A 14214-nucleotide genomic window follows, 5' to 3' on the forward strand; every position below is an offset into this window, starting at 1 on the left:
CGCTCCCACGTTACGCTTATCTGTCATAGTGGTTCAACTACAAGAAGTGCAAAGTCCTCGCTACCTTTATCCATCACCAGCGACGCAGATATAGCGCGCGCTTCCCGGTCGCACACACGCCGTACCACGCCCCATTACACACCGACGCAGAAAACACGTGGCCGCAGAAAGAGAAGTTGGCACTTTCCTGAAGGGCTGCAATCGGCTTTCGGTCGTGTTTGCTCCACGGCGTGCCGCTGTTGTTGCGGCCTTCAGCCCCATTTTGAGCAGCCAAAGTGTGCAACGTCTCGCTGCGTCCTAAAAGGAGGAGTTCTGTGCTCGCTCCTTTTATTTGGATGTAGACGAGGAGTGATAAAGTGCAGGCCAGTCAGTCAGTAAGGCTTGTGCTGGTAGTGATGGTTGTGGCAGTGATCCTTGTTGTGGTGGTGAGTGCATAAGCGGGCTGCGGGGTCGCCGCTTTCGACGCCGCCGGTGTTCCCAAGGCGGCTCCGAGAACGAGATGATGCCGGATGTGGACACAGTGAATGAAGCCTCGTCAAAGGGGTATCCGCCTACTGCGCCCGAGCCGCTTGACCAGTCCAGCGCGGTAGAGGAACCTGTGTGTTGCTGGGCTGACATTGCACCACGGTGAGTGGTATGTGACGCGGCAACGTTGTCACGCGCTGACGAGAACGCATGGGAGTCGGGCTGCTAGCTTCTCCTGGAAGAAAAAGCGATGTTTGTCATGAAACGCCTTTCGTAACGGCGCTAGTATAATACTCATATTGTGTGTAACCTGTTGTGGTACTCATGCTCACTGTATCTGCGGGAGCGGCTGACGGCGTCAGCATCAGATTAAGGAATCTATGATGTACCAGGGTGACGTCACGAGCCATGACAGCTTGAAAGCGAAATATTTGTGTGTCATGATGTACGCTAAAGCTCCTTAAAAAAATTAGGGGGGCACTTTGACGATCTGAGTGCGCGAGACGAAAGCCTTTTCGCGCCGGTTTGACTGGCTCTATTGATGATGACTAATTACTAATCAATGGTGAATTGCTAATGAATGGTTATGACATACTATGCCACGATGAATTCAATGATGTTTGCTTATGGCGTATTACGCCATTGGTGATGTCAGCTGGATGATTGACATCTATAATGTGACAGTTTTCGTGGACGGAAGGCCGGAAAAAGATGAGTCATTAAAGGCTTTCGCCTTAAAAGGCGCTTTTTTTTTTTCACCAATCAGCGCTTTGTTGCTTCAAGCCCCTCTCAAGTTTCACGTGTACTAGTGAAATTGTGGCAGTTTCCCTCCTGCGGGAACATTTCTCACACGAACGTGTTTTTTTTTTTTGCATCCAGCGGACCCCATCTTTATGGATTTATAAAGTAGCGTTTAGAAGAAGTGATATCTGAGCAATAAACGCGAGCAATGTTGCACAGGTTCAGGTACTAGCACGCATAGACGTACGCACAGACGCCCACACACACAAGCTCACAAACGTGCCCGGGTGGGAGCGCTCCAAGACAAAAAATTAGCTCAAGGAGATTATCACTTTTGGATGGCGGTCATTGCACTGTAGGAGCGATGAATAAATTTAGCAGGTAATAGCGTCACGGCAACTAGAATCTGTGTGCGGTCAATAAGACTTGAAAACTGATGTCATGAAAACTTGGGAAATAAATATCGCATTGTTAGAACAGGTACATTTTCTATTATTGCAGAAGATAAATAAAGACAGGATCCTGGATGTCGTGAGCACAGAGTCTTTCACGTGGCTAAAACATTTTGCGAAGCGTACATCTCGGCCTGAAGATGTAGTTGCGCATGTCAATAAGTGATGTTAAATTGGCTCTAACAGGTTTCACTTCGTTGAAAATTCTATTAAGTTTTCATGAGGCCCATGATTCGTCGACTAACATGAGACAAGGAAGAAACGGAACGCAGTTTCTGTAACAAGGTATAAGAAAACGTGCGCCAAAAATATAAACGCAAAGGCTTGACTGGCTCAGAAGCGCGTCATCAGGAATCTCCTCGGAGGGGCACATTCCTTCACCGTACTTAGCTTGGATGGTGATGACGATGAGAATTACGCATCGATGCGCCAGAAGAGCATCTTATTTCGCACCCTGAACGCAAATATAAAGCTACGTGTCAGCAGCAGGTTTAGGCGACTTACCATTCCCGATGGGACCCAGTCCTGTAGATTACTGTAGTGTTTCTTTCCGCCATATTGTATCCATTCCAATGAAAACATATTTAACGGAAGTCCGTGTGGTTGGGTTCTTGAGATAGTTGAGAGAAAGAAACTGATGCCAACCAATATGTTAATTTTGCCCAACGTTTGGGGACCAACTCGGTCCCTTCTTCAGGGGTGACTAAAGTGTCTCCCTTTGTTAGCACGTGGCGCAGTCCACTAACGTACGCGGAGGGGAGCGTTCGTGGAGTCCTATTCATCGCCGCCTTTGTGAGGCGGATGTGCCATGACTCCATATGTCGCCTTTTAAACAGGTTTGGCTCCACAGCCAAGACGCTCACCTCCTCGAAGGCTATTGGGTGGTCAGCGCGCTCGCATTGTTCGGCGAGGGGGTTGGCTTCCGAATTCGTTAGCCGGATGTCATTTTTGTGTTGCCTTATTATTTGATGGAGGTTTTTTGTTTCGCCGACGTATGAAGCCTGGCACTTGGAGCACGAGATTTTGTAAACGACATGCGGCAGTTTTTCTCTTGGGACGCGGTCTTTTGGATGTTGTAAAAAGGCACGTATTGTCGAAACAGGTTTCTGAGCCACGTAGATACCAAATGTTCCACATGTTGACACGTTGGAAAGGGGAAAATCAGGATACTCAAGAGGCATTCTAGTCGCCAAGGGAAAGCGTGATGAGTCTGGATCGAATGACATTCATCGCCGCAATATCGCTTGACCGACCTATGCAGCAAAACTGAATGTCTCAGCGAAGCGCGCCAGCAATTAAAATCCTCTCCTTGCTCTTATTCCTGCTTTAGAACATCTAATATAACAGGCGTTTTGTGTGCGAGTCTGCATACGTGAATATCGTTGGCGGACAGCATACTGCAAAGGAGGAAATCTATTACGCAGCAAAATCAAGCGCGAAAAATAATGAAGAAGATGAAAAACTGATCGGGACAATGTCTCGATGACTCGGTCCGAATTAAGATTACGAGACAGAAAATGACGGCGTGGCTTTCTTTAAGGGATGCTTATTTCCTTATTGCATTGAAGGTGTTGTTCGTAGGAATGAATAAAAGGTTTTCTAAGCTAATGAAGTCCAGGAAAGACAGAGGGGGGGGGGGGGGGGGGGGGGGGGGGGAGCACCTGTGTCTCACCTTCCTCACTTCTCCCACTCTCCCCCGACCCTCTTCCCCGCCCGGTCATTGGGACTCTGCAAGAGCAGCATGGGAAAGAGCACTGTTCATCGAGCAGTTCATCGTTAGTTCATTTACCTCTACTTGAAGAAAGAGAACAAATTTCTCAGGTAGAGGTTTTTGCTAACAGCCTAATAAGCGACAAAGAAGCAGAAGCATGTATTGCATATGCGACAGTTCAGCTAGCTTCCACTCTTTGTATGCTGTTAGTGGTTAGGAAACTGCCATACTTATTTGCCAGAAGCAAGCAAAACGGTCAGACAGACTCCTTATGAGGGTCCTTCCGTATGGTGGGAAGAGTGAGTACCTATCCGCATCAAATAACAAGCATTTTTTCACTACTTTTTTACGATAGAGTTGAGTCGCAGAGCTAGTACGGCTCGTTCTCCAAAATGCAGAGCGCTAAGAAGCGCAAGCGGGTGTTGCCTAGATTGGCTGGTGCTGTTAGCCAGAGCGGATATTTAAGTCCGCGCTAGACGCTTGTTTGCGCAACCGTGGCCCCTGAGAAAAGCTGACGATGCCTCTCGGGCGATAATTCCGCCCGCATGTTCGCGTTAAGAGCAGGCCGACGCTAGAATGAACTGGGCCGGATCGATGCAGCTGGCGGGCTTTGTTCACTTGTATAAGAGAAACATTTGGAACAGCGTATCTTGATATGACAAATCAATTTAAAAAGACCCCATTTTGTTTCCTATCTGGCCATACATTTCAATCTGGGTTTGGTGGAATTATCTTGGTCTGCCTGGGCATTGTGTCTTTCATTATGATAAGTCAGAGAAGAGCACTATACTGGGTGTTTCATCTTCGATGTTTTGCAATATTTAAAATAAGACTTTTTGAGTTAGAGGGATGCTATTCTCATCGCAGCATTCTCATTGGTCTAGCACATCAGAGTACAGCTAAGTCGTACTTACTACTAAGTTTTAAATTAATTAATTACATAACGTTTTAGCTATTACTGCTAGCCTTTTTATTTAGCGATAGGTGAGGAGCCTAGCATAAATGATGTCCATATTAATATTTACAATTTCGCAAATGCAGTTCCCCTCAGCGCTGTGGCGGCAAAAATTTCAGTTTAAGCTCAACTTAGTCAGGTGTGATGATTTTTAACAATAGAACTGATCGGGTGCTTACAATAGAAGGCCGTGAAATACCAAAAGTGGCCAAATACTGATATCACGGGACATGGGTACACAAAAGAGAGATATACACGGAAAAGCACGAACAGTCTGTGTGGGCAAAAGGGCGAAGAGATGCGCGGATAATGAAACATAGGGCATTATGGGGGTACAATAAATATGAAGTACTGAGAGGTATTTGGAAAGGAATAATGGCACCGGGGCTTGCTTACGGGGATGCAGTTCTGTGCTTAAGGGCAGAAGATCAGTCGAGATTACAAGTAAACCAAAGTGCTGTTGGAAGATTAGCGCTAAGTGCCCACGGCAGAGCCGCAAACGCGGCAGTACAGGAGGATATGGGCTGGGCATCGTTCGAAGCACGGGAAACTAGGAGTAAAATGTTATATGAAGAACGATTCAGGAAAGTGAATGATGACAGGTGGGCAGCTAAGGTATTTAAATGCTTAAAAGGAAAGAACGTGGCCTAAAAATGGTGGAAAAGACCTGGGAAACTAACCAGTAAATACGCAGGACACAAGGACGCAGAAAGAAGAGAATGAATCGACAGCTAAAAAACGGGGCAGGTAAAAACTGGATTTATTTAGTGGACAAGAAAAACATAGTACAGAACTAAATCGATACTAGAAAAGGAAGATCCGGATGCAACCGTTTCCTGATAACTGAAGACGCAATGTCCTGCTCTTTGAAGCAAGATCAGGGTTTCTTAGAAAGCGCAGCTACTGAATTAAAAACATTTTTTAGCGTAGAAGACGACACATGTGCTGTGAGGGGTAAATACCGTATTTACTCGCATAATGCTCGCACTCGCATAATGCTCGCACCCCCCCCATTGCCTATCGAAAATTGGAATTTTTTTTTCCTCGCATAATCATCGCATCCCCAACATCACTCGACAGAACTAAGGAAAAGTGCATGCACTATCAAAATATAGCATTACCAAACTAATGATAAAAGGACTAACAGATACAAAGGAGCGGATGACCCAGCTACAGCCTAAGACAACTACAGTGTTTCTGCAGCTAGTGTTTGTCGTCTCTGTGGTTTTATTACAAACGTAAGTCCTGCTTGCAATTGAAGTTTTGGTTAAATTTACAATAGCTGGCTTGAGAACCCCGGTTCACAGCCTATTTACATTTGCTTTCAGCACTCCAAAGCATTGTTCAAAAATTTTCCCCGCGTAATTATCGCACTCCCTAACTTCGCACCGATTTTCTGCGAAAAAAAGTGCGAGGATTATGCGAGTAAATACGGTACGCAGAAATAGTTGAACATCTCATACTCCAATGTGATGGTATCCATCCTGATGTCAATGCAGGCACAGTCACTCTGCCGGAAGCCCGGAAGGTTTAGTGGCAATAATGTTCAAGTAAATAAATCTGCAGTGGAAGTTAGCAAAATGCGTTTTGAAGTTTTGTGGCTCAAAAGCAGAGTGGTGACGCAAGGTTGGAATTGTAGGAACGAAAACGTATTTAAAGAAAATTAAAAATTTTAAGATCATTTTATAACAGTAAAATAAAAATAAAGAAAAAAAAGTCGAGCATGGTAGCCATTGCCATCTCCCCGTTTTAAAGGGGACGTTCCTACCTTCCGTCCATCCGCCCATTATGGTTAATTTGGGGGGTTGCTTTGCCTGGAAGTTTCTCGAAAGAACATGTATTTTGGCCTGATGTTGTCGAAATTTTTTGGGCTATAGCGCCGGGGGCAGCTGCGTTTTCATAATTGTACAAACTGATATGAATATAACTTGTGGTGGGCTACACGGGTTTCGATAAATAAAAATAATAACATTAATATTTTGAACGTTAATTACTCAATATCAGTTACCAAGCCTACAAGTTATCACATCTGAGCTATATCCTGCAGCGCTACGCTAGTGACATGTTATGCCGAAAAAAGCGCTCTTCTCACTCGAAAACCATATTTTTAGCAAATTCTGAACATCATAGGTGGAACACCCAGCCTGCATTTAGTTTACTATGCGAATGATACATGTGGTTTCCAATATCTGCGAAAACTGTGCTACGAAGAATTGTTTGTAGAAATAACGTTAACCAGGTAAAAAAAAAATATATTCTATGTGTCCAAATGCAATGCGCCATAGAGAGGTCCCATTACAGAAACATATTTCCGGTTAAAATATTGCCGCTTACGAGTGCGCTCTCCCGGAAGAAAAGACTCAAAATAAATCTCACTGTTGTCGCGGGTCTCGGGACGAGCAACTGCGAGGGAGTACGGAAAGAGGTTTTCAGACTATTCTTGCGTCCTGATATGACTCTTTCCTTTGTGGGGCCTACACAGCGTCTCACGAAAATTGGGCCTCAAAACAAAAGGCTCTGTACGGTCGGAAAGAAAACCGCACGGCAACTTTACGCTGTACAATATCGCCATGGTTCTGATACTTTCTAAACTAACATACTGTAACTGGTCAATATCTTCCTGAAAAGGCCAGCAAAAGAATGCGTTCGGGCGTTTTGAAAAGAGCGATTTATTAGCGTCTCGCTCATATATGCAAAGAGCATCAGGCTCTAGAGTAAGGCAGTAGATGAGGTGACGGCATGATCGGTCCAGGAGGAGGTACTACTATGCCATTTGCCATAATTGAGCGACCTTTGCAGAAGTGTGCCAGTTCAAACGCGATGTACACCACGAAGGACGAGATGCTAAGGGGGGGGGGGGGGGGGGGGGTAGACAATGAAAAGAACTGTCCAATAAAGCCGAGCACTGGCGCAGAATCAGAAATCAGTGGTGTCGAGTCAGTCCTCTGTGCAAATTTTCTGCTACCGGCTTTTCGAACGCTGGAAATGGCAGAACTGTGCCACAGTGAATTACCCTATTCCAAATGTCAAAATTAAGAAAATAGACGTAGGCGCTTTCAGAAGTAGTAAATTTTGTTAATATACAGTGTGACGTTAAAAGTGCGGTTAAGTCAGAATCAGGTTTCACGTTATTCCACGTTATAGTCACCATTTGCTGCGTTGAGAAACGTGGACATGACGAACCATAACGATGCGTACCTGCGTCACGCTTAACTCGAAAGGAAAATGAAAACTTACGAAATGGTGTCACTCTGCGGCATATTGCGTTAAGATCAACGAAACCTCTCCTCGTGATGGTGGCGATCTTTAGTTAATGCCTAAGACGTACAGAAAAGTCGACCATCTATATACAGACTTTGTGGCAACCTTGGCTACTATAATCAGCCCGTTTTCAACGGGCGCATAGTGACGTGAGTGGGGCTTATCGCGTGAAGGGCCACGTGAGCGTGAAGCAGCAACAGTCACGTGATCAGAAGTTCATGGTTTACACTAAGAAGTCAAAATTAGTCGGGCAGGAACCTGTTGAATGGCTTTCGCTGTAATAAACGTGATTCAGGGAGCTACCTCAGTGGAGAGTGTGCAGTGGGCAGTCATGAGATGTAGGCCTTGGTGAGGGAGCACTCATATATAGTGCTCGAGGGTGAGGATATTTGTGCAGCTATCCTACTCATTTCGTTGAGGACGTGAAATCTGGGAGAATTCTGTCCGGAGAGGATACAGGCCAGAAAGAAGCGAAGTTGCAACCCAGGTAAATAAAGCTTTCTCTTGTTTCTAGCCAGTCTTCTTTCACTTTAAAGGGCAGCGTAATCTCTTTAAGCTCACATTTTCTGCAGCATCCCGTATGTGTTAAGCCCGACGCTTGGTGCCCGGGTACCGCAAAAGGAGGCATGCAAAAACCTGGATCCAAGTGACGCAGTGCGTGAACATTTTCGCTACCCCAGAACCTCTAAGAGCCTCTCATACGGCGTCCGCACGTGTGTGGAGTGGTTGTATGGGTGCCGGTGCGTGCGTGAGCGGGTGCATGCTTGTACGAAGAAGACGCACGGCTGGGCGTCTTTGCTAGGCCCGTGTAACTCGACGCACCTAGATGTCTTCCTACATCGTCGTTTTTAATGAATCTGCAATGCAAATAAGCGAGTTACAGAGTCATTTATGCACGCGGGACAGGTTCCCGAGGTTCAGAGATCTGGAATTTTGCACCTGAGACGTGACGGAATATTCTCGTTTCTCTTTCTTTTTCGACGTTACCGACTATGAAGGGATTTCGTTCCGCTCCGTTTAGTGCACCTCACATAGCTTTAGAAGCGGCTCCTAGCGCAGTTTCTTGAGCGCAGGTCGAAAATATATTTTAGAGTTCCGACTGAAAGCCGATACAAGTATTATACGGTTAAACGCTTTAGGGAGATTTTGAAAGAAATGCCGGATCGACATGTTCACTCCCACGGTTAAATTTAATGAGATGCATCGCGGGCGTACGAACATTACTGCACTCACGCAATCAAACTAAATCAGTATGTTCGCTAGGTGGCTTTTCTAAATCTAGTACGAGGAGGCACCTTATGCTGTGGCCAGCAGTGTCCGCGACAGTTTACATTGATCAAGATGGTTTCATTTTAATGGCGCCAGTACAGCTTGGTTAAAGCGCTCCATGGCTTGTTTATTTTTTTCTGGAAGAGGTTATGTGAGACTGAATTTTACCAATCTTTTCACCCCAGAGTAGTCAAGCATCAGGCCAGGGGAAAGTTTGCACCCATTTTAAAACCGGCGAGCACCCGGCAGCACAAGGTGGGGCGGGGGGAGGCACAACAGTTTTTACCTTGCGTCGAAGAAACGAATAGATCATCGAATAATGTCTAAAGTTATTCTTCTTTCTTTTTACAGCATAATAAAACGCTTTGAACAGCGTTGGAATCTATCTGGAGACAGCTTAGTCATGCACGATCGGAACCGTTGTCAGTTGGGCGTTGCACACCTGGACAGAGGCTCCCTCATTAGTTTATGTCCCAGAAATGTCCACCGCACAATTCACGCAGCATTGCTCGATCAAGAGAAAATCATTCGTTCGCTTCTCATACAAGGAACAGCTGCCTAAGAGACGACCAGAGACAGATTTGTCATTTTGATCTCTTACTCAATTCAGTTATGAACACTTGAGTTGTTCACATACTTGAGCAAAAAATAATTATCTGCCTTGTATCCTCTTCCTATTTATTTCAGTATCATTTTATCTCCAGTGCTGCTGGTAGAGTGACCAGCCATGTACAATGATAGTTAAGGTTCCCCCGCCAGTCTCCGAGTAGGAGGCATAAAAATATACTATAGAGGATTGAACCACAAATTTGCAATATCCAAAGCACCTTTGGTTACTATACTGTGGCACTAATATCGACAGTAATCGTAACCATTCTCGTGTTGCTATAATGGTCGCACAAAAGCAATTAACATTAGTAAAACCAACAAACTAGCGGTAAGGGAGTAAACGTCGGCTCACAGAAGGCAGCTTGGAGAGCTTCTCTACATGGTGTCGCGTATAATTAAGCAGACGTTACTGAACGCATCTTGATGACGTCAGTACCACATTCAGGGTCTTCTCGTCGCGAGCATAATGCGGAGATTTGGCCTTACACAACTCATGATGCAAGAAACCTGCCACTTGATACAAAACCCCTGATGCAGGCAGCTGAAATCTACTTTGTTTCTCTTCCTGCAGTTGCTTTTCAAACTGAGGAGAAAGTATTAAGCTCGCTACGTTAATTCAATGTCTTCTTACACGGCTGTAACTGTGGTAAGTGTACGCGTATGACGCCTAGCGCTCAGAACGCCGTGCAATCTCGGAAGCGGCTGAACGTTCGGGAATTCAGGCTTTATGTATCGATTAGGTAACTCCTTGGTTACAGGTTCTGTTTAAATCCTGAGGCACTTCGGATATGCGTCGATGAACACCGCTGTGTGTGTCGCCTCTGTCATAAAAGCATGCGCAGCCTATCCCGAGTATCCTGCATAAATCCTCTCCCTCATTCTAATATCGTTCAGAAGAATAGTCCGGAGCCTACTGGTCCAGTAAAAGTGTTTGCTCGCCAGATGAAATCTTCCTTTCCTAGCTTTTTCAAAGGACTGCGATTCTTGAACCCCTGCTTTGATGTTTGCCGCTGACGACCAACCGGACAAGGCACTCGTATGAAAACCGAAGCTGGATAATCACGGGATTCGCGTAATATCTGCGTGCATTATTTTGGTGTACTTTTTGGCTGCGAGTTTTTTTCCATCGCGCTGTGCTCACGGTACAGGGCTGCACTGCTTTGTGCGAGCAGGCGGAATGGAAGAGCAGAACATCATGCACAATTGAGCAGCGCGACGAAGGAGTTTGCCCACCGGTAATTTTTTTTTTCTTGGGGGGGGGGGGGGGGGGGGGGGCATTCAAAACGCTGCTGCTATCGCTAGCGGGCGTCGACTGCCAAGCGCGTGCGGCCTAAATCCGGAACAAGGCGCTATGCGCCGATATGAGAATCGAAGCTTGATGCTCTTTGGCAGTTAATAAGCCAGGCCGGTACTGCGGCTCTGTCATTTCATGCGAAATATACTATTGGATACTATTAAGTAATGTATGAAGTAATGTGCTTTAAGCGTCAATCACTCTTTATCGTATTTATGTGTATGTCGCTGAGCTATATAGAATTCCCGGCTTATCAACAATCGCGAACAGGGCTAACCAGGTTATATTTGTATAACTCACAAACTTGCCAGAGTTCGCGAGCCTCGTCAGGCTTTTATTGTTGCTATTACTCTCTTGTTTTCCTCCCAAAGCGGAGGAAGAAAAGGATCGGTTCGAACAATATAAAACAGAGGAGAAAGATAGAGACGAAGATGGAAAAATAAAACTTTGCTGACACGATCTTCACATTCGTACCTCTTAAGCCATGAGTGCCTGATCATAAGCACTCGTTTCAAGAACTTGTTCGGCTGAGGTTAGGCAGGCTCATTAAATTGAAACCGAAATAATATTATTTAAAGCTGAAGGTATATACATGCAATGTTCACCTCTTGGTTCAGGTGGGGCTCTCATGCATATTCTTCTCGAACTACCCTCACGGCTGCCGTGTCAATGCGCAGTTACATGTGGTGCACGTAGAACACTTGCAGACAGTTAAGAAACACGGTTTTAAACATTACTTTTTAACTATCATTTTATTCTTGTAGTTTAGGCATACTGAATGCATGATTGACGAAAATATGCATGCGAACCATGGGTACTTATTAGAAACACTATGCAAAGAACTTTTGTCTTTAATGGCGCTCGAACCAGACCGATGTTCAGAAGATTAAAGTTCCATCGCCACAGCCTTCAGAGAATTTTTATTGCGGAGAAAATTGAACTAAAGGAACAAGGCCCTACTTATTTTCACAAAGTAGCTCTACAGTTACTATGCGCATTGTACATAAAAGAAAGTTAGGCCGTTTCGCTTTTAGGGAGCCATATTTCGCGGGTTTTAGTTTTGACAGAATAACCAGTAAAGTCTGCGTCAGTGAACATTGTTAATGAATACTGCTTGGTCATGAACGTGAGGACGCTAAAGTGAAGGGGAGGGGGCAGGGAGCTCTGGGCGATAAAGGAAGGAGCCCGCCTTGTTGAGCTAGGTTACTGCAAAAGATGAAAGAATACAATGTGAAGTGACATGGTAAAATAAGCTCTAAAGAAAGCTGGTCAAAGTATTTTGCCATACTTCTCTGCAAAAGCAGGCTTTCGTAATAGTAATGCATCATAATAAATAATAATAAGGGGAAAAAATAATAAAACAGTCCGATATATAAAACCTTCATTGTCGCGGGAGGTTATGAAGTATTGCGTTACATAAGAAAAAAAGAAAAACAGGAAAAATATAAGCGGGCTGCTCAGCAGCCGAGTCCGTTCAAACTAGGAAGCGCTGATGCTCCCACGCTGGAAGCTCGTGAGTTAATGAGCGACGGCGTCGAGGCCTAACCATATTCGTTGCTCCCGCTGATTTTTCAAGAGGCAGAGCCGCATCTGATTTGTTAGGTGGGAGGAAAGAAATAAAGGAATGAAACATGCCTCTTTGTTCGCTGACAAGGAACCACTGTGGCTTTCTTCAGGTGTGAATTGTTCGAGCATCGCTGCGCGGTTATATTTCATTTTCTCTCTTGCAACGCAACCCTTCTTATTTCTCTAATGAGGATCACGGCACCGGCGAAAATAGCGTTGTGTTGCATGAACACCGGAAGGAAAGCCTTATTCAGCACTTGTATATCCGCACTGTTTTTAATTGGGACAAAGAAAAATTGTGGAAGAATTATTTGCCCTCCGGTAGGATTAGATGACTACGCAGGCGACAGCGTTTCGTAGCGTTACCTGATTGGACTACGCGCGGTTAACGCGAGCACCCTAGAGGTATATACAGAAAGCCCATAAATTTGACGGTTGTCGAGCGCCATTTACAGATTTCGTTTTGTTTACTAGTTTAGGGAAAATCAGTGGAGCACACCGAATACATAGCGGCGATCGGATGTAGCCGGGCGCAATTTCGCTGCTTTGCACTGCACTGCACTGCACTGCACTGCACTGCACTGCACTGCACTGCATGGCATGGCACGGCGCGGCACGGCACCGCACTGCACTGCAGCGAGACCAAAAAGTAGAGGGGTACACTACGTAATTGAATAAGCTAGTACTGCTCGTAGGCGCCGGCTTGTCGTTGAGCGTTCCAAGAGATCGGCTTATGCAGGACACGTAACACTTGCACTGCACTAAGAAGAAGTGCACGAACGCAATGTGGACCCCTGCCGACTTTGCGAGTGGTTGTGACAGCCCAAAAACTCCACGAAGACGACGGGACAAGAAGAGACACAAAGACGCACACACAAAGCGCACAAGCGCATGTTGTGGAAGCCTTGTGACAAAAGCGGGTGAAACTATGATGCCAATATGGGTCATAGGCTGCGGAAAACTACTCCTGCTCGTCGCTTTACAGGAGCAGTGTATGCCACTCCAGACGACGGAGGCACTTTGCGCGATGATATCCAAGGCGTCCAGCGCGGGAATAAACCGCACGAAAAACAAAGGCATCATAAAATACAAGCATGTTCTGCTTGTGCCACCATGAATCCACAGAAACTTCCCCAAACGTTTGCTTCACTACACATCTTCAATGGATGTTACAGACAGATCATATGACAATTTGTAGAGGCTCCTTAAAAAATGCTGTGATGGAAGCACAGAAATGTAGATGTAGTCACGTTATTGCATACATACGTACCGCACAACATTAGGAAAGGGTAAAATTTTTTGCTCTTGTAAAAATAAAATCTAAAATTATGCACTGTGCACTTCTATGAACTCGCTGGCGATAAGTGAGCGTGCACGAGGATTTCTTTTCCTGCTGTGTTTCAAAAGGAGACTGTTTTCTTGACATTTTAGGCGACAATTACTACTAATTTTTGTAAGGAGCATAATATATTAGAAGGTCGACAACGTAGTTAAACTTTGACGACTATGACGCACTGAAGAGGAGAGATAGGTCCCCGTTCAAGAAAAAAAGAACTGATAAAAACAGAAACAATTGCACCGTGGCGTGGTTAGGTCAGAAAAGGCGAACGCTGGCGGAAATTCTGACACTTGCACCTCGAAGAACCGCTCGTTATACCGCTGCTGTAGTTTCAGTTTCCAGCTTCAGGCAGCGACGTCTCGTCTCATAGATGGCGGGTTATGTTTATCGCTTTAAGACGTCATTTACCTTCTAGAGGGGCTTTCCATTTATTTGATTTGTTCAATTGATTCCTCTAGGGTCTCATGCTGAGTCATTACGTTCAGACATTAATGAACTCCACAGCTAAGCGAGTTTTGTACAGGGGTACCCGTAAGGAGCGCGCTAAACAGT

At 45.3% G+C, this 14214-nt stretch overlaps 1 protein-coding gene across 1 annotated transcript in view; it reads left to right on the forward strand.

Annotated features, from left to right (window-relative positions):
- Nucleotides 1-243: 243 nt before the first annotated feature.
- LOC149371484 (adenylate cyclase type 8-like) overlaps nucleotides 244-14214 on the forward strand; it is a 427973-nt gene continuing 414002 nt past the window's right edge. Inside the window, exon 1 of the mRNA XM_089565713.1 lies at nucleotides 244-627. Coding sequence (XP_089421839.1) covers nucleotides 500-627 — 128 coding nt within the window. The 5' untranslated portion in view covers nucleotides 244-499. The remainder of the gene's footprint in view (nucleotides 628-14214) is intronic.

Source organism: Amblyomma mixtum, chromosome 1 (genome assembly GCF_055824585.1).
Source record: "Amblyomma mixtum isolate Tamu chromosome 1, ASM5582458v1, whole genome shotgun sequence".
Classification (NCBI taxonomy): Eukaryota; Metazoa; Arthropoda; class Arachnida; order Ixodida; family Ixodidae; genus Amblyomma; species Amblyomma mixtum.